Source organism: Ahaetulla prasina, chromosome 2, assembly GCF_028640845.1.
Source record: "Ahaetulla prasina isolate Xishuangbanna chromosome 2, ASM2864084v1, whole genome shotgun sequence".
In the NCBI taxonomy this organism is placed as follows: Eukaryota; Metazoa; Chordata; class Lepidosauria; order Squamata; family Colubridae; genus Ahaetulla; species Ahaetulla prasina.
The window spans coordinates 61,748,208-61,770,073 of record NC_080540.1 but is presented as its reverse complement, the minus strand read 5'-3'; the positions used below and the strand labels follow the sequence as shown (position 1 = coordinate 61,770,073).

Here is a 21,866-nt window from a genome sequence, read left to right as displayed (position 1 = left end):
CATCCTAAATAACACCTGTCATGTCCTGAATCATCTGAAGATTTTAGCACTAGCCCTTAGACTTATATACTGCTTCAAAATGCACAGAATGCCATTTTTTAAAAACAGAAAACCCTTCTCCCTTTGTGTATTTAAAAAGGAAAATGCACTCTGTGTACGCTCAAAAATTCTTCAGTTTGTTTTTCAAATGCTCTGCCGCAGGGCCTTTGGTTGAACGTTGGTCGTTTTGGAATCAAATTCTGGCAAATCCTGGAACCGATCAGGGAAGAATAAATGGCTGACTCCAGTTCTGTATTTGAACATATGCATACTCCAGCTTTGTCCCTGAGTCAGAAAGGCCCGCCAATCCTTTGCATAAGAGGACGATAGAAAAGAGCAAAGCACATCAGCCTATAGCAGAGAATATCTCTATAGCTCAGGGTTGAAATATGGAGTCCTTAATGCTCTCCGAGTTTCCGCACCTCAGCCCAGCTTGCTACTAAAGAGATTAGCTCTTGTTTCATTGCACTGATCCTTCTGCTTTCTCTCTGATTCTCCTGCCTCCCCAGCCTTATCTCCTGAGTTCCAGGGTCCCTGGGGTCAGCACCGGAGGATCCTTTTGGATATTTGCAGGGTTGAAATATCACTCTTTAAAGGACAAACAAATATCACTCTTTAAAGGACAAACAAAAATCAAACAGAAACAGCAGTAGCAACAGCAGGGGGCAAAAAAACCAGCAGCCATCATTAAATCTGTAAACCACAAACACACTAGAGAAATTCAAAGAGCAGTTGTCTGGCCCAGCAGTTGCAAAGAGAAAAGGAGGCAATCAGATCTAAGTCAGACAGAGAAGAATGTTCTGTAGCAAGAGTTGGTTGCTATGGGGTCAGTGTTCCTTTTCTTTCCTCTCTCTCTTTCTCTTAGAACGAGTTTTCTTTTTCTTAAGAGACCTTTTCCAGTCAGAGCTTGAAAGGGGAACAACCTCGCTTATTAGGCTTGCCTTGCCCCAAAGTAATCATGATAGGCTGTTCCTGTCTGATCCTTAAATATAGTAGAGAGTGGTTTACATCATATCCTGGGCCTAATTTGTTACAGCAGTTCTCACAACTTCCATTGATTTGAAGGCCACCCCTGACTATAGCAGAATCACAGAATCTTAATCGGAAGGGGGCTTGAAGCCATCTTCTTTTATGGAACGTTCTTTGAAGAGTCTCTATTGCCATCCGTAATCTTCAGACAGTATAGCTATCATGTTGACTGAGGCGGGGTGAAATGCTCCCGGTTCGGGCCGGATCGGACGATCTGGTAGTGATGGTGACAGGTGGTTTGGAGAACCGGAAGCAAAAATCCCTGCCCCCTCCACCTCCCGCCCATGCCCACCCAATCGTCTGCTTGCCTGCTTGCCACTTCTTTTAAAAAATGCTTTTAAAAATAAAAGAAAAACACTCTGATGATCAGGCAGCTCAGCCGAATAGGTTGGGAAAAAATGCTTTTTTTTTTATTTGCATTTATATCCCGCCCTTCTCCGAAGACTCAGGGCGGCTTACACTATGTTAGCAATAGTCTTCATCCTATTTGTATATTTATATACAAAGTCAACTTATTGCCCCCAACAATTTTGGGTCCTCATTTTACCTACCTTATAAAGGATGGAAGGCTGAGTCAACCTTGGGCCTGGTGGGACTTGAACCTGCAGTAATTGCAAGCAGCTGCTGTTAATAACAGACTGTCTTAGCAGTCTGAGCCACCAGAGGCCTTTTTACTTTTAAAAGTAAAAAAAAAGGCTCTGACAATCACAGCTGAGCCGCGCAATAGTCAGAGCCTTTTTTTTTACTTTTAAAATCATTTTTTTCCAACCTATACGGCTGAGCTGCCTGATCATCAGTGCTTTTTTTTTTACTTTTAAAAGCATTTTTTATACAATCTATTCAGCCAAGTAGGTTTAAAAAAATACTTTTAAAAGTTAAAAAAAATTGTGTGCCACAACTGATCACACACACAAACACACATACCCCACACACTGTTCTACTTACCCCTTGCCTCCTTTTGGTGTGCACTGCGCAGGTGCACACTGCGCATGCGCGCGCACAGTGCGCATGTGCAGCCAGCGAACCAGTAGTAAACCGGTTCAGATTTCACCACTGGACTAAGGGATTGTGAGAACTAATGTAACACATCTCCAGTTCGAAGAAAGTGCTTTAAAAAGATTGTTCTGAAACCGGGAGGATGGTATGTGAGAGTTCTTTCACACATTGTGGTGTGAAAAATTATTTTGAATTTGTCCAGGGAAACCTCTCTTGCAACTCCAGTCAGGTGTAAAGGGAGCTGTCCAAGATGACAAGCAAAGCATTAATCCCTTTGTGCATTTCCCCAATGGACACAACTGCGTGTTCTGCCTCAAAGTTTAGGTTCTGTCAGCACATCAAGAGAAACTCTTTATCATTCCTTGCCAGTCTGCAGCTCCCATTTTTGAGGTAAAGACCCCTCTACATTTGGTCTTTTTCTTCTGGAGATTTTATGAATATGTTTGTGCAGTTTTCTTAGAACCAGTACAGAAGCATTTGCTTTAGTTTTTCCCTAGTTGTAGTGTTTCTTGGAGGTCATTTATCCAAGTACTAACTAGGCTTAACCTAGTCAGACAAGGTCAGCCTAGAAAACTAAAGGGATTGACCTGCTGTGCTGCCCTGAATATATTCATTCTTCTCCTCTCATAACCCTGGAGTTTTTCCAGTCACAAATCTATTGAGAAAACAAAGATAGGTGGCAGAACCCAAGACTGCATCTTAAGCCATATTTCATTGCTAAGTTTCATCTCTAAAACACAAGGAGAACATAGCTCAGACACATACACTGTTATGATTTCCTAAAGAAATATTACTTTCCAGTGTCTAGTTCAAACCTTTTCCAGACTTTTAAATATAATATCTCATCATTTCCTTTGCTTGAAGCTTGGAGACCATAAATTCTAGTCCACCTGCAGCATGAAGCCAGCTGGGTGACTCTCTCTGATCCTTAAAAAGAAAATATTCTGAAATTGTTGACAAGAAAAGTGCATGGACTTGAAGCCCCACCACCCATCCCACTTTCTTACAATCAAATCTACACAGAAGCATTGTCTGTAAAAAGGGTGTGGACAATATCTGCCATTCATATTTTCCACACCAATTTGATTATTAATCACAGTTGCTTATTTATTCACTTGTTAGATTCATATCTCATTTTTTTGCCCCTGAGTTTCAGGTAGCATATCTAACATACCCTCCTCCAATGTTTATTTACCACAACTATTCTAAAAGATAAGTTAGGCTGCGGGAAAATGACTAGCCCAAAGTCACCAATGAGCTTCTGTGGCAGAAGGATTTTGAACTTGAGTTCCCCGGCCCTAGACCAACATCTAAAAACTAGACCAAACTGGCTCTGGTCAATGTTCTACACATTGAGTATGTTGAAGTTGCATGTTGAAACAAGGGCATTAACAAATTCACTTCATTCACAGTTGCTCATTTAGCCCTTAATGTATAACATAGAATAAGATTGTAAATTCTTGCCTAAGATTTTATAAACTAAATTTCAGGATAGGGAAGGTGACACAAGAGAGGAGGCCAATAGAGGCAAAAGTAGAAGGTCCCCAACCCCCGGGGTGCAGCCCACTACCAGGCCGCAGGCTCTTCGAAACTGGGCCTTGGGAGAGATGGCCAAGCACACATGCATGAAGCTCCATTCATGTGAGCGGACGGTGCTTGCGCTCATGCACAAAGCTCCATTCACACAAATGGACTTTTGTGTGCAAGCGCCCTGCCACTCGCATGAGTGGAGCTTCGTGTGTGAGCCATTCATATGGCTCACGCATCCCACATGCACGAAGGGAACTGTGCGCATGTTTGCGTCTATTCACACAAACCTCTGCCAGGCCAGGGCACCAAGCTGGAAGGGCTGGGGACTGCTGCTTTAGAAGGATTTAGATGTAAAAAAAAATCCCCATTTTGATGACTCACTCTTAGATACACTAATTTCAGCATAAATGTTTATTAAACTTACACATTTTCTTTGGGCCCTTTCCAGCTGTGCTATGCAGAGAATGTTCTGCTTGATATTCAGAGACTGCTAGAATTAAGGGAAGAGGGCCAGATGCAATACTCTTAGATTGTGTTGTTCCTATCCATTCATTCGCTCAAATGATTTTCTCAGGTGGCCTTACAATTCTTCACCAAAATGGAGGAAACCCATTGCTAAACAATGAAACAAATGTCCATGCGTATGTGGGTGCAAAGCAGGAAATAATTACTGCATGCGTACTAATATGACAAGTTAAAAATACAGCAAATCTTATCATACGAAAGGTAGCTACCTAAATACCCACTGATGACAGACCACTTTGTTGCCTGTCTATTTATTTATTTAGGCCTATCCACTCTGCCCCAGACCTACAAAATCCTGCCTGCAAAGGAAGGATTCTTAGTTCTGCCTTGCTCAGTGTAAGAACCAGGCTTGTTAATATAAGGTTAACTTGAGCTATTGCCACTTTTTAGGAATTAGATAAATGCTTCAAAATGTTCAAAACTGCTTTTTTGCAGTTTATCAATCACAGTTTAAAGAGATGCAAGTTTGTTTGTTATTCTGATTCTTCTTTTGTTCCAATTATTGAGAACCTCATTTGCTTCAGAATGTGTGCATAAAAAACCCATTTGTCTTGTGGGTCATTTCCCCCAGTTGCCTGCCTTGAATTTATTTTCATTGTTGCCTTAATTCCTTACTTTTATGAAATTCTAATGATGTGCTTTATTTTCAGCCTACCCCTTACTGCAAGAGATTAGGATTCACCCTTTGGATAGACTCTATAAAATACTTGGTTTTATATCTTTCCTGAAATATATCACAATATGTTGAATTAAATGGGTTAAGTGTGTAGATGCAATTTCAGTAGAAATAACTCGATGACTGAAATTTCTATTAAGTCTCTGGGGTAAGATTAATGTTATTAAAATGAATATTACAGGAAGATTAATGTATATTTTAAGAGGGATTCCGCTGCTAATCCCCATTAGATATTTTACACAGATAGATAAATTAATGAGAATTTTTTTATGGCAGACTAACACCCCTTAAATATCATTAGCCAAACTGAGATTACCTTATACTGAAGGTGGCTTAAGCCTACCCAGTTTACAACTACAGGTACCAGTCACTTAGCAAACATTTAAAGTTACAATGAATCAAAAAAGGTACTTACAAACCAATTTCAAGTTCCAATGGCTACAAACCAGAGGTGGGTTTCAGCAGGTTCTGACCAGTTCTGGAGAACCAGTAGTGGAAATTTTGAGTAGTTCGGAGAACTGGTAGAAAATTTTTTGACTGGCCCTGCCACCCCCATCTATTCTCTGCCTCCCAAACCCCAGCTGATTGGGAGGAAATGGGAATTTTGCAGTAACCTTCCCCTGGAGTGGGGTGGGAATGGAGATTTTACAGTATCTTTCCCCTGCCACACCCACCAAGCCATGCCCACAGAACCAGTAGTAAAAAAATTTGAAACCCACCACTGCTACAAGCCCCCTCCCCCCATGGTCAGATGATCCCGATCTGGGTGCTCCACAGCTAGATTGTCTTCATGGCTGTTTGCAGCATCCTGTGGTCATGTGACATCAATTTACAACATTATTTTTTGTCGAAAACCAGCATTTATTTCCAGTTTCTGGCAAAAATTACCCATTGTGAACAATGGGTTCGCTTAATGACTGATGTTTATCTGACAACCACCACATTTGCTTAACAAATGCCACGTTTGCTTAAAATCAGGCACATTCATGTGATGACCCACTTAATGACCAGCATGACCATAATTCCAGGGTCAATTATAATCATTAATTGGACTTATGACCACAATTGAGCCCAACATTTCTGATAGTTGCTATGTGAGTTTTGCCCCATTTTATGACCTTTCTTGTCACAGTTGTTAATGACTCACAGCAGTTGTTATTAACATGGTTATTAAGTGAATCTGGCTTCCCCATTGAATTTGTTTGTCAGAAGGTCACAAAAGGGGATCAATCACGGGACCCTGAGCCACTGCAACCATCATAAATGTGAGCCAGATGCCAAACATCTAAATGTTGATCATGTGAATGCTTGGGAATGCTGCAGCAGTCATAAAAATGGTCATAAGTCACTTTTTTCAGTGCCATTATAACTTTGAATTGTCACTAAATGAATGGTTGTAAGTTGAGGGCTACCTGTATATGTTGGCCTTTAAATCTACATTCTTCTGAAGCAAGGCTTTCTAATAAATATTCTATTTGGGTCTATTTAGAGAGCAGATTCCAACCTCTTCCTTCATTCACTCCCTCCCCTCCTTTCAATGTTAATCAAGATCTGATAGATCAGGTTTTCAATGAATTTCTCTCTCTGCTTCTAGACTTCCTCCCTCCCTCCCTTCCTCCCTTCCTTCTTTCCTCCCTTCCTCCCTTCCTCCTTCTTCTCTCCCTTCCTTCTACATTCTCTTAAGCCTGTAGATGTCTCCCTCTCGTGCATGTACACCATCATTTTAGCTACATTAAGACCACAACTCAAGACATGTAAGTTTGCTGTTAGTATATAGGATTGCAGAGCCCTGATAATGCAGTGGTTGTGCCAGTTAAGTATTCCAAACTGTCGAAAGGAACCCATATTTTGATTATAAATAGCTACAAGTCTATCCTTCCATTTCTCAGCTGGAGGGGAAAAAATAAAGAACTATGTCTAAATAACAGTATAAAGAAAGATGGCCTGGAGCACTGGACATCTTCTCTTCCGAGACCTCTTTCCCAGAGAGGGACTGTTCTATCACAAGCATGTCATCCTGGGGCTGGATTCCTACCCCCATCCTATTTTTCCCATACAATGATTGATGTCAGCTATTGTTATGGGCATAAAGAGAAAATTTTGAGAGAGGGACCCAGCAAAGAAAGAGTCCCGTGTTCTCAAAGTGACAGGATGCATCTGTGCACATAGCCACTCAAAAAGAAGAACATCAGAATGTCATTTCAGACAAAGTAAAACCAAAGTTCAGGGGTCTGCAAACTTGGCTCTTTTAAGACTTCTTGACTTCAACTCCCAGAGTTCCTCAGCCAGCTTTGCAGACCCCTGTTCTAGTTATACTACCAGCCTTCTGTCTGGTCTAAGGCTGCTCCAGGAACTAGCCTTATCTTTTTTCCCAAAGGTTCTTTTTCAAGAGGCAACTGGATTTTCTAGTTTTTCTTTGAAGACATGTCGCTTCTCATCCAAGAAGCTTCTTTAGCTCAGAGCTACCTAATTCTTCAGAGCTGAAGAAGCTTCTTGGATGAGAAGTGAAACGTCTTCAAAGAGAAACCAGAAAGTCCAGTTGCCTCTTGAAAAAGCATCTTTGGGACAACCACGATCTGGATGACTGAAAATCTCTATAGACATTTAGCCTTATCTTTATACTTGTCCTACTTCAGCAGCAGATGCTGGTAGAGAGAAGCAAGGTATGGGTGAAGACAGCCGACAGTTCTATCTGACATGATTTGCACCGCCTACATAGCCTATCATTTTTCAGAGAAGTGAAAGCTGTGGTCCCATCACTAGCATTGGAAAAAGATGACTCCAAAGTTAAAGGAGAGGTCCAGCTTGTTTCATCATTCCAAGCAATGACAAGTTTGGAGCCAGCACTAAGTTCTGTAGAAGTTTTGGGAAAGGAGTTTTTTTCCTGCTCTACCCCATGGCACCCCTAGAGATGGTCCAGGGCTCATACCTTAGGAGAGCTCCTAAATAATCGTGTTGACGGCCCTGCTGTATATACTGCTGCACAGGCTAGTTGGCAGAGCCTGTTTGGTCCATGGTCTTTCTTGCAGAAGGTAGCCCTGGAGATGCAGAGCTAGTAAAGGTCCCAAAATGGCAAAGAAGCAATCTCCAATGCATCCACAGCTTCCTATTCTTATTCCTGTTTATTTATTTACTAGCTGAGCAAACAAAATGTCACTATGTGGAGCTTATGTAGAACAATATATTTATTTCAAAATAGATATCAATATGGATATGTGTGTGTATGTGCACCTGCACACACAGATGCCTACATATACAAACAGGTGTACTTTTATGGAAAACATGTAAATGTTTTGAACATCTCTATTAAATATTTCTAGCCAAAATTAATCTGGCAGAAAACATATTGAAATAAAACAATCTTTAATTAAATGTCTAAGCTCTTGCTGCTTTGTTTATTTTTTGGCCAAAGCAATTTTCCACATCTTTAAGTACTTTTGATTCAAAGAAAAATATACTTCAGTTTTTCCATTTTTTATTTTGACAACAAAATTAATGGTTAACAACGGGAATCAATTTACATCACTGTACATTCAGAAAAATAATAAAACTAAAGACGGATTGTCAAAAATGGTTGGGTGAGGTTCATGAATTTTTCAAAACATACATCTCAAAGGAATGACTAATTGGGGATGGGTAATTACCTACCATGACTAATTAGCAGAGATAATGTTATCTACCAGTTATTGAAAACGTATTCCTTTGATCCTAATTTAATACATTAGTTATTTTTACTACTATATCACATAGGCTCTTAATTTGGAGATTGCCGAACTAAACCATCTGACTGATTATTTGCATTTTATATTAGTCTGAAAAGTAATCAATATACGACTTTTAAATTAATGTATCCAAAGTTCACATTAATTTATAAATCTAGGAATGCCTTTGCTGAAGTAAATAGTGTGACTTTCTATGCTTCTCCTCTCCTAGCACATTCCATATCCCCTCCCTAAATATAATTTCCAACCAGCAATCCTTAGGCAAGAAAATGTGATTAGGAGACAAACCATTCTCTGTACAAGACAAGTGACAAACTGCATACAAGTTACTAAGTCTGAAGATGGAGCACTCGGTTGGCAAATTCCTGTTGGGTTGCTGTAAAACATTTCTTAGTGCTATAAATTTCCCCAGCCCTTTGCTGAGAATCAATAAAATATACCCCTGCCATGAAAAAAATGTACAGATGAAAAATGTCTTATGATTTAAATTACTTGAAGGATCACAAACTTTTGTTACTGAATTTTTGTAGAATTTTGCCCTTAGTCGCTGACCAGCAAGCCAAGGTCAGTTTATTTTGAGTTGACAGTTTGGTAACCGTAAAATTAATTGCTAATAATTTACACTCTTTTCTCTCTTTGTCCATCCTCCATTCCAATGCTTTTTGCTTCTATAGGTGAGAACAACCTTCAGTCTATGTCTGGGAATTCATTGTTTCTGTTCTGTTCTCTTATATGCTAGACCAGGGGTCTCCAACCTTGGCAACTTTAAGACTTGTGGACTTCAACTCCCAATTCTGGGAGTTGAAGTCCACAAGTCTTAAAGTTGCCAAGGTTGGAGACCCCTGTGCTAGACTGTCATTGAGTTGTATTTTGGAAGAAAAATAGACCCTTGGGACCAATGTTCCTGCCCATGGGTGGGCAGGAAAAATCAATGAAAATAGTGTGTCTTACATAAAGTGAACAATTCATTGCTCTGGTAATTGTAGATCTTGATGTAGGGGGCACGTCCTGAGAAACAGCTCCCTATTTGATGATAGGGTTGCAATGTCAGCACCATAAAAGGGTTTTAATAGTAACAATTTATAGTGGACATAATACTGGACTCTGAAAGTTAGAAGAGCCAATCCACACAAAATGTCATCTAGAAAAAATCATTCTGTTTCATGATTTTGTCCTTTTGAGAGGATGAAGCATTTTCTGTGATATATTTCCTCTCTGTGATCTTCTAATCAGAGATCTTAAGATATAGTGGTATTTTACATATTCCAGAATTCAGATCTTTTCATATATATGAAAATCTTTTTATATATATGAGAAATGGCCCATGTATAGAAAAACACACACACACACACACACACACACATATATATACATACACAAACCCACACACACACACACACACACACACACACACATGTGTGTGTGTGTTTATTTATTTATTTATTTTATTTATTTGATTTTTATACCGCCCTTCTCCCGAAGGACTCAGGGCGGTGTACAGGCAAAAATAAAACAGATAGTACAATATACAATTTAAAATACAATTAAAAAACTTATTTTAAAATTGGCCTGAAAAGTATACAATGAACTAAAAACCCCATTTAAAATTAGTTAATAAAATTTAAAATTTAATAAAATTCAATTTAAGCCAGCCCCGCGCGAATAAAAAGATGTGTCTTCAGTTCGCGACGGAATGTCCGAAGGTCAGGTATTTGGCGTAAACCCGGGGGAAGTTCGTTCCAGAGTGTGGGAGCCCCCACAGAGAAGGACCTTCCCCTGGGGGCCGCCAGCCGACATTGCTTGGCGGACGGCACCCTGAGAAGTCCCTCTCTGTGAGAGCGTACGGGTCGGTGGGAGGCATGTGGTAACAGCAGGCGGTCCCGTAAGTACCCAGGCCTTAAGCCATGGAGCGCTTTAAAGGTAGTAACCAAAACCTTAAAGTGCACTCGAAAGGCCACAGGTAGCCAGTGCAGTCTGCGCAGGAGCGGTGATTATATGGGAGCTACGCGGAGCTCCATCTATCACCCGCGCAGCTGCATTATGGACTAACTGAAGCCTCCGAGTGCACTTCAAGGGGAGCCCCATGTAGAGAGCATTACAATAATCCAAGCGAGAGGTAACGAGCGCATGAGTGACCGTGCACAAGGCATCTCGATCAAGGAAGGGGCGCAACTGCCGAACCAGGCGAACCTGGTGGAAGGCCCCCCTGGAGACGGCCGTCAAATGATCTTCAAATGACAGCCGTTCATCCAGGAGGACACCTAAGTTGCGCACCCTATCCTTTGGGGCCAATAACTCGCCTCCAACAGTCAGCCGCGGCTGCAGCTGACTGAATCGGGGTGCCAGCATCCACAGCCACTCCGTCTTGGAGGGATTAAGCTTGAGCCTGTTTCTCCCCATCCAGACCCGTACGGCTTCCACACATCGGGACAGCACTTCAACAGCTTCATTGGGGTGGCCTGGGGTGGAAAAGTACAGCTGGGTGTCATCAGCGTACAGCTGGTATCTCACCCCAAAGCCACAGATGATCTCACCCAACGGCTTCATATAGATGTTGAACAGAAGGGGCGAGAGAATCGACCCCTGTGGCACCCCACAAGTGAGGTCCCTCGCGGTCAACCTCTGCCCCCCTGTCAACACCGTCTGCGACCGGTCAGAGAGATAGGAGGAGAACCACCGATACACGGTGCCTCCCACTCCCAATCCCCCCAACCGGCGCAGCAAGATACCATGGTCGATGGTATCAAAAGCCGCTGAGAGGTCTAATAGGACCAGGGCAGAGGAATAACCCTTGTCCCTGGCCCTCCAGAGATCATCCACCAATGCGACCAAAGCTGTCTCCGTGCTGTACCCGGGTCGGAAGCCGGACTGGAACGGGTCTAGATAGACGGCTTCATCCAGGTATTGGGGTAGCTGTCGCGCGCGTGTGTGTGTGTGTGTGTGTGTGTTTCTATATATGGGCCATTTCTCTATTAGACTCTATAGCATATTTTTTAGCATCACCCAACCATTATTGTGGTGATATAAAACCTATCTTCATTATTGCTATGAAGATAGCACAATGAGTAACAACTTTAGAAGGTCATTAGTGGGAATCCTATTTTAAAGAAATTTTATATAACAATTTCAGCTCAGTCTGATGTGGACAATTCAACCTGGACAAATCTCTCTTCATAGTAAGCCAGTCTTCAAAACAGTGTTTGAAATAACGTAGTGTGATAATCTTAATCTTGTTAGTTGCAAAGTCGTGTCTGACCCATCGTGACCCCATGGATAGCTTTCCTCTAGGCCTTCCTGTCCTCTACCATCCCCCAAAGACCATTCAAGCTCACGCCAACTGCTTCAGCGACTCCATCCAGCCACCTCATTCTCTGCCTTCCCGTTCTTCTTTTGCCCTCAATCGTTCCCAGCATTAGGCTCTTCTCCAGTGAGTCCTTCCTTCTCATTAGGTGGTCAAAGTATTTGAGTTTCATCTTCAGGATCTGGCCTTCTAAAGAGCAGTCAGGGTTGATCTCCTCTTAATCTTAGGTCACATTGAAATTATCACAAGGGTGCAACTTTGCAACACTATAAAACCTGACCATTTTATCCATAAAGTCCATATCATCGCATGCATTGGCTGAACTTGTCTAGGCAAGCATATGCCAGCCTTCTCCAACCTGGTAGCTGCCCTGATGAATCATCTACAGTTCCAATAATCACCAATCAGAAAACTACCAAAAATTGAAATGGATAAGTTTGAATAATGTTCCATATTCTGGAAGGTACTAGCTTGGGGTTAATGTAATATTTTTTCCCCATCATATGATTGGTTTCACATATGAATACTAACACAAAAGTTTCAGTGGGTTGTATGGCAAATGACAGTTTCATGTTCTTGTATACTAAATTGTACTACAGGCAGTCCTCAACTTACAACCACAATTGCCCCCCAAATTTGTTGCTAAGTGAGAAATCTGTTAAGCGAGTTTTGCCTCGTTTTATAACTTTTCTTGCCACCTTTGTTAAGTGAATCACTGCAGTTGTTAAACTAGTAATGCGGTTGTTAAGTGAACCTGGTTTCCCCATTGACTTTGCTTGTCAGAAGTTTGCAAAAGGGGATCGCATGACCCTGGGACGCTGCAACCATCATAATTATATGTCAGTTGTCAAGCATTCGATGTAAATCATATGACCGTGGGGATGCTATAACAGTCATAATTGTGAAAAATGGTCATTTCAATGCTGTTGTAACTTCAAATGTTCACTAAGTGAACTGTTGTAAGTTGAGGACTACCTGTATAGGAACATTTTTGAGAACATTATTTTTAATCCCTTCGCCTCTCCATTTTGCAGATGGGATCCACAGTGTGACCGCCCAGTGTGTCCTGCGTGTCATTGTCATCACTGAAGACATGTTGGCAAACAGTATCACGGTGCGCCTAGAGAACATGTGGGAGGAGCGTTTCTTGTCACCTCTTCTCGCCAACTTCCTAGAGGGTGTGGCTACTGTGCTGGCCACACCCAAGGAGGATGTCTTCATTTTCAACATCCAGAATGACACAGACGTTGGAGGACAGGTGCTGAATGTCAGTTTCTCGGCAATGTCACCCCGGAGTGGCCACTTTTTTAGTTCAGAAGAGCTTCAGGAACAGCTGTACATGAAACGCATGACCCTCACCTCAGTCTCCATGCTGGAAGTGTTGCCCTTCGATGACAACGTTTGCCTTCGTGAGCCCTGCCAAAACTATATGAAGTGCATCTCGGTGCTCAGGTTCGACAGCTCGTCTCCTTTCATCGCCTCCCTGTCCACCCTCTTCCGACCCATTCACCCTATCACAGGCTTGCGCTGCCGCTGCCCTCAAGGCTTCACTGGTGACTACTGTGAAATGGAGATTAACCTCTGCTATTCCAACCCCTGCCTCAATGGCGGAATCTGCACCCGCAAGGAAGGAGGTTACACCTGCATCTGTCGCCAGCACTTCACAGGTCAGTCTTTAATTGTCCTGGGATTGGAGTTGGGGCGATTGGCTACATGTTTTCGAAAATGCTTCCCTATTTAATGGCTCTATTTGGGTGTGAGAGACTTCACACCAGCGGTGGGTTTCAAAAATTTTTACTACCGGTTCTGTGGCTGTGGCTTGGTGGGTGTGGCAGTGGAAGGATACTATAAAATTTATTTATTTATTTATTTATTTATTTATTTATTTATTTATTTATTATTTCAACTTTTATACCGCCCTTCTCCCGAAGGACTCAGGGCAGTTTACAGCCAAGTAAAAGCAATAATGCAAAAGTTAAGAGCAATTTTAAAAAACTAATTTTAAATTGGCCGAAATGTAAAAATTTGCTAAAACCCATTAAAAAAAAAATTTAAAACTATTAAAAACTATTAGGCCAGTCCTGCTCGATGAAATAAAAGAATCTTCAGCTCACGCCGGAAGGCTCTGAGGTCAGAGAGTTGGCACAACATTGGAGGTAGTTCGTTCCAGAGGGACCATTCCCAATCACCATTCCCTCCCTAATCCAGGGAAAGATTATTGCAAAATCTCCATTTCCTCCGATCAGCTGGGAATTGGGAGGCAGAGAATAGATGGGGGCGGGGCCAGTCAGAATTTTTACTACTGGTTCTCCGAACTACTAAAAATTTCCACTACCGGTTCTCCAGAACTGGTCAGAACCTGCCTCTGCTTCACACCCACCGTTAAGGAGAGGCTCTGCTCTCTAGTGACCCCAGCAATGCTGATTCTACAGCAACTAATTTGGGAATTAGTTAGTTCTGCCCTTCTTTGGTGGAAAGAGGGTATCGGAAATCTATTAGCAAGTGAAGGATTTTGCTGTGTATCAGATATCTATAAGCAGAAGCTAATTAAGTTATGTATTGATGAAGAGGAAGAGGCAATCATGGTAAGAAGCATAGTTGTCTACCACTTCCTTCATGTCAAGAAATTTTCCAACAATCATGATAGATTTGTAATTTAATAATTTGTTACACGATTTTTCAGGTACTCTTGTTGTAGTGAGGACTGTTTTGTTTTTCCATGATGGTTTGTTTCTGTATATAGAAAGTCTTATTGGGTATTTCTGCAATTGCCCATAGCAGTCTTACTCAGAAAAGTGTCACATTCACCAAATACTGTTATTTTGAACTGGGCCAAACTTTCCGGATTGCTTTCTAGACTAGTTTTCTCTTCCTATCCAATAGTTCAAGAACATCCCCTCAGGAAATTTCAAGGCACCTGGAATGATATCACTGCAGCCGTATCAGAAGCGGTTAGATGGTTAGCTTCCTTAAATATCGAATTATAACAACTATCCCATTGCAATTGTATGGCTTCATACTATGATGTTTTTGTTATGATTTTATCATAACAAAATGATTTTATCTTAATTTAACATTGTGTTTCCCCAAAAATAAGACCCTGTCTTTTTTTTTTTATTATTTATTTATTTATTTATTTATTTATTTATTTATTTATTTATTTATTTATTTATTTATTTATTTATTATTTAAATTTGTATACCGCCCTTCTCCCGAAGGACTCAGGGCGGTTCACAGCCAAGTAAAAATACAATACTATAAATACAAATTAAAATACAATTAAAAAACTTATTAAAATTGGCCAGAATTAAAATTTAGAACTAAAACTCATTAAAACCCATTAAAACACTAACCCAGTCCAGCGCAGATGAATAAATAGGTTTTAAGCTCGCGGCGAAAGGTTCGGAGGTCCGGAAGTTGACGAAGTCCTGGGGGGAGTTCGTTCCAGAGGGCGGGAGCCCCCACAGAGAAGGCCCTTCCCCTGGGTGTCGCCAGACGACACTGTCGCGCCGATGGCACCCTGAGGAGCCCCTCTCTGTGAGAGCGCACGGGTCGGTGAGAGGTATTCGGTAGCAGCAGGCGGTCCCGTAAGTATCCCGGCCCTATGCCATGGAGCGCTTTAAAGACATTCACCAACACCTTGAAGCGCACCCGGAAGGCCACAGGTAGCCAGTGCAGCCGGCGCAGGATAGGTGTCACTCGGGAGCCACGAGGGGCTCCCTCTATCACCCGCGCAGCTGCATTCTGGACTAACTGTAGCCTCCGGATGCCCCTCAAGGGGAGCCCCATGTAGAGAGCATTGCAGTAGTCCAGACGAGACGTCACAAGGGCGTGAGTGACTGTGCACAAGGCATCCCGGTCTAGAAAGGGGCGCAATTGGCGCACCAGGCAAACCTGGTGGAAAGCTCTCCTGGAGACGGCCGTCAAATGGTCTTCAAAAGACAGCCGTTCATCCAGGAGAACGCCCAAATTGCGCACCCTCTCCATCGGGGCCAATGACTCGCTCCCAACAGTCAGCCGCGGACTCAGCTGACTGTACCGGGATGCCGGCATCCACAGCCACTCCGTCTTGGAGGGATTGAGCTTGGGCCTGTTCCTCCCCATCCAGACCCGTACGGCTTCCAAACACCGGGACAGCACTTCGATGGCTTCATTGGGGTGGCCCGGTGTGGAAAAGTACAGCTGGGTGTCATCAGCGTACAGCTGGTACCTCACACCGAAGCCACTGATGATCTCACCCAGCGGCTTCATATAGATGTTGAACAGAAGGGGCGAGAGAATCGACCCCTGCGGCACCCCACAAGTGAGGCGCGCGGGTGACCTCTGCCCGTCAACACCGTCTGCGCCCGGTCGGAGAGATAGGAGGAGAACCACCGATAAACGGTGCCTCCCACTCCCAATCCCCCCAGCCGGCGCAGCAGGATACCATGGTCGATGGTATCGAAAGCCGCTGAGAGGTCTAATAGGACCAGGGCAGAGGAATAACCCCTATCCCTGGCCCTCCAGAGATCATCCACCAACGCGACCAAAGCCGTCTCAGTGCTGTAACGGGCGGAAGCCGGACTGGAGCAGGTCCAGATAGACAGTTTCCTCCAGGTGCAGGGGAACTGATATGCCACCATACTCTCTACAACCTTCGCGCGGCGGGTTGGAGACTGGGCGATAATTACCTAAAACAGCGGGTCCAGGAAGGCTTCTTGAGGAGGGGCCTCACCACCGCCTCTTTCAAGGCGGCCGGAAAGACTCCCTCCAACAAGGAAGCACTCGTAATCCCCTGGAGCCAGCCTCGTGTCACCTCCTGAGTGGCCAGCACCAGCCAGGAGGGGCACGGGTCCAGTAAACATGTGGTGGCATTCAATCTACCCAGCAACCTGTCCATGTCCTCGGGAGTCACAGGGTCAAACTCATCCCACACAACATCACCAAGACCGCCCTCAGACGTCCCGTCCGAATCACTACAATCTTGGTCCAGACCGTCCTTCAGCTGAACGATTTTATCGTATAGATAACCGTTAAACTCCTCAGCACGTCCCTGCAACGGGTCACCCCGCCCCCCCTGGTGAAGGAGGGAGCGGGTCACCCGAAACAGGGCAGCTGGGCGGTTATCTGCCGACGCAATGAGGGAGGCGTAGCGCCTCGCTTCCCTCAGTGCCACTAGGTAGGTCCTAGTATAGGATCTAACTAGTGTCCGATCAGCCTCTGAACGGCTGGACCTCCAGGAACTCTCTAGGCGTCTTCTCCGGCGTTTCATCCCCCTCAGCTCCTCGGAGAACCAGGGAGCCGGTTGGGATCTACGCCGGGTCAGAGGCCGCAAAGGCACGACACGGTCTAAAGCCCCAGCCGCAGCCCGTTCCCAGGCTGCAGCTAGTTCCTCTGCCGTGCCGTGAGCCAGACCCTCAGGAAATGGCCCAAGCTCCGTCCGGAACCTCTCTGGGTCCATCAGGCGCCTGGGACGGTACCAACGTAATGGTTCCGTCTCCCTGCGGTGTTGGGTAGTGGTCAGAAAGTCCAGGCGAAGGAGAGAGTGATCTGACCATGACAAAGGTTCTATGACTATTTCCTTTAAGTCCAGATCTCTCAACCACTGACCAGAGACAAAAATCAGGTCCAGTGTGCCACCCCCGATGTGAGTGGGGCCATCCACTACTTGAGTCAGGTCCAAGGCCGTCATGGAAGCCAAGAACTCCCGAGCTACCGTCGATGACGAATCCTGAAATAAGCACTTGGCTTTATTGCCATGCGCTCAAAAGCCTAATTGGGCTTATTATCAGGGGATGTCTTATTTTGGGGGAAACAGGGTATATTATCTCTTATATTGTACTGTCCGCTTATATTATCTCTATATCTCTGTATCACTATATAGCTATATCTCTCTGTCTCTTTCTGCCTTTGTCTGTCTGTCTGTCTGTCTATCTATCTATCGACACAATATTTAAACTAAATTTCTATATCAGTGATTGCATGACCTCTGTAGATGCCACATGTTAAATAAAATAAAATTTTCTGTCCAAGATAGTATGGCAAGAGAAATTGGGCTAAAGGATCAGATCAATGTCTAGCTGGATGAAATCTGCATCCTTTTCATGTGGCTTTCTACAGTCTGGCTACAGGGCGAACCGGTAGCAACCCACCACTGGTTCAGGCAATTTGATGTTTTTGTATGCAATATTGGTAAACTTCACTATACAGGAAACAAAGAGATCGATGTACTGGGCTGGGCTAGCTTCTGCTGAGTATTTTGGGGTGAAGGGGGGACTGATTGAGGTGTCTTTAAGGACACTTCTAAAGCCATCAAGTTAAAGAACCATAATGTACTGTATTGTGGATGAAGTTATCACAAGCCATCCCAACCAATCCTTGCTGTCTCTTATAGATCCAATCATTTCTCAGATCGCTAATAAAAGCAATCCCACAAAAGCCAAAGATTGTAATATGACATCAGAACAGAAAGATATAAGTAAAATATTTCTTTTTGTTCGTTTTTGTTTCGGTTTGATTTGTGCTCCCTACCCAGCCAGCAATAAAAAAGCAGTAACGTCTGCCCTCATAAGTTAATTTCATCTCGGATCATTATAGTGGGCGGAACAGGATTGGCTGGGACTTACCGGTAAATTACTCTTGAAAATAAAATTAAAAAAGGCAAAGTTGTCTTTACTCAAAATCCTAGCACAACTGTGTTTTTTTCTTGAGTAATTCATAAGGCTGAAAATAAACTACCAGAGGAATAGAAACACTCATGCTATCGTTAAATGCAGGATAAGTTTCATACTTCTAAGTCTCTCTTGAAAGCGTCTTCAGCAGTTTGCAACCTGTCTCATTTTGTTTCACAGCAAAAGTCCAGTCTGCCAGTTGCCAATATAAATTCCAACTGCTACCCATAATTAGTTCCTGTTTGCTGAGTTAATCCTTTACATGGTATTGCCTGGGGTGGGGTGGGGTGGGGGAATCCTCGGTTGAGTGATATTTTTTCAGGAATACAACTAGAAATAAGGAATGAAAAGAATGAGAAGTTGTAGTATCAGCAAAGCTCAAGCAAGGCAGTACTATCAATGGTCAGTTGATACAAGATCCTCCAACAGACCTTAAATACCAGCTGATGGGGAGGAAGTTAGCCACCTTCCTCTCTATGCCTTAGACTTCCCAGATGTACCCGGATGGCCTCTATTTGGTCAATGAACATTGGATTAAAGGTAATCCTTGACTTACCATCATTCATTTAATAAATATTCCAATTTATGAGAGTGCTTTTAAAAAATTGACTAACGGCCTATAAGTTCTAATACTTATGACCAATCATATCACTGCAGCATTTCTGCAGTGCAATACAGCAATTCATTTAATGACTATGGCAAAAAAAAAAGTTGTAAAATTGGGATGCAATTTACTTAGTGACTGCATTGCTTAGCAACAGATGTTCTCGCCTCAGTTGTGGTCATACATTAAGGACTGATCTTTAGTTGAATCTTTGGGCCAATACAGCATATCTGTAGTCTTTAGCTAAACTGTATTTTTAAGTTATGTCATAACTTGTTTATTTTTTTTACCTACCGTATTTTTCGGAGTATAAGATGCACCTTAGTTTTTGGGGAGGAAAATAAGAAAAAAGCTGATTGGCAGGTGGATCAGCCTCCCGGAATACCTCCAATCACCTGTTCCCAAAGGTAAAGTTTAGCAACAGGTTCCTTGGTTGTGAGCTCTGTGCCTTTGAAACTTCTAAAACTCTATTTCAGAAAAAACTTTTTTCTGCCTCTGAAAGCCTCCAAAACAGAGCTTCAGAAAAAAAGCCTCTGGAGCTCTGTTTTTTTCTGAAGTTCTGTTTGGGGGCTTCTTTTCTGAAGCTTCATTTCTGATGCTTTTTTCAGCCTCTGAAACCTCTGTTTGAGAAGCTGGGCAGGGCTACATTTGGTGTATAAGACGCACCCAGATTTTCACCCTCTTTTTGGGGAGAAAAAGGTGCATTTTATACTCTGAAAAATACGGTACTTGTTCACTTTATACTTATCTCTTATGAAAGAGGAAAAATGCTATTATTGGCATTCATAACTAATTTACTCTGAATTTAATTTTTGTGTAGCCTAGTCTACTAATTAATATGATCCAGAGGTGGTTTCACAAGTTGTTGCCACTGGTTTGCCACGTTCGTGCACACTCACTTCACTTGCTATGCACATGAACGGCTTCCACGCATCTTCCCAGCCTTCTGTACATGCGCTTTGTTCGTGTGCATGCATGCACCAGCCTCGAAAGCATGGCTAAAAAGGAAGGCATTATGTCCAGGTGGGTGGGCAGGCCCACCCGCTGTTGCTGCTACCGGTTCACCCGCTATTGCTGCTACCGGTTCACCCAAACCCGCTGAATAACACCTCTGATATGATCCCTGCACAGAGGGAGAAGGACACTTGTGCAGGGAGAAACATCTTGGCCATTTCTATTTTTCTTGTCTTCCCAGGGAGAAACATCTTGGCCATTTCTATTTTTCTTGTCTTCCCATCTTCTTCCACCAGTGCAGGAAGAACAAAGAAAGGGCCAGCATGCTGTTTAACAAAAAGTGGAGGGGGGGGGAGAGTCCACTTAAAATGTGACAGGTTTCCTCTGGACTTGCCCAGAGAAGCTGGGGTTGATTGAACAGATACTGCTGGTAGAAGAGCAAAAGGACAGCAGAGTACAACTTTTAAGAAAGTGAAAAGGCAAGCTGTGGATGGGGAGGAAGTAGGACCTATAAACAATAACGGCCTGTCCAACCACCCTGATGAGATTACGGTACTTCTAGCTTTCCAAAGGGCACATGCATCTTTTTGTGGTATCTTGTCCTTTGTTTGTAACTAATGCAGCAGCAGAGGAAAGTACAAGATATATATTTAATCTAGTTCAAGGCTTTCAGACTTGTGGCTCGCGGGCCGAATGCAACACGCGCCAACCATGCCCACACCCGGTTTAGTGAAGAGGAAAAAAGTTGCGATCCGTCACATGACGATGCGAGTTTGACACCCTGATCTACTTGTTTGCCTATTAAAGCAAACATTTGATGGATATGGATATGGGTCTCCAAATGCAATTTTCTCTCCCCCAATTGTTGTCTGCTTTAATTAGTAAATACTTTACATACAGCAATTTTTAACCTCTCATCCTGTGGGTTTGTTTGTTTGTTTGTTTGTTTTCCTGGGGGTGGGTGGGTGGGTGAGGGAATTACTATTTGTGACATTTGACACAAAAACTGGGTCGCGTCTGATCTATGTATGTTCCTATGGCAATGTACTCTGCAATTCAAAGAGGCCCAAGCAGAACTGGGCAACCTGCTTTGTTTGCAGGATATGATACAGCTGTTCTGGGTTCATAAACTGGCTCCCATAACCATCTGCAAACTAACTTCTTTGCAGTTGATTTAAAACAAATCTAATTTCCAGATGGAGGGAGAGGCTCTAGGGGGTAATTTTTCTTCTCAACCTTTGCAAACCTAATAAGAAAACAAAACAAAACACCAAGCCTCTAATCAGGAACTTCACCGTTTGCATTTATTTATTTAAAACATTTGTATAGCTGCCCATCTTAAGCCAAGTAGAAAACAAATGACACACAGGTATATAATAGGTTGTATAGCCCAGGCAGGTAAAGAACTAAACAACATTAAGCTGTGGCCTACTGAATTCATTGAGTCTTACCAAACTGAGAAACTAGCAGCCTTTTCCCTCTCCACATGTATCCTTTCCCCGCCCCCAACTGAGCATCTCTTTAAAGGGACAGTCATCTGGCTGCTACATCTGTCATTGCATTGATCCACAGGCTTGATTCAGCTGAGCAGGCTGGCTAGGCCAGTGTCCCCTCCCCCCCACTGCTCCATAAACTGTGCACTTAATGGAAGAGGGTGGACCAGCCTAGACAAGAGAAGAGCCATATTAGTCCATGGTGGCAAAAAACAAGAGGGAGTCTGGTAATACCTTGTCCAACTAACAAATTTTATGAGAAGGCATCAGCTGTCATGAGTTATGTTTCATGTCATCCGCTGCACAGAGTGGCTGCACTGAGGAGATATGGGAAAGGTGGAGGCAAC

General features: G+C 43.1%; 1 protein-coding gene across 1 annotated transcript in view; it reads left to right on the top strand.

The window, feature by feature from the left end:
• The window catches only part of CELSR3 (cadherin EGF LAG seven-pass G-type receptor 3), a 114,755-nt gene that overhangs the window by 23,285 nt on the left and 69,604 nt on the right, over window positions 1–21,866 (top strand). Inside the window, exon 2 of the mRNA XM_058167159.1 lies at window positions 12,853–13,485. Within this exon, the coding sequence (XP_058023142.1) occupies window positions 12,853–13,485 (633 nt within the window). The remainder of the gene's footprint in view (window positions 1–12,852; window positions 13,486–21,866) is intronic.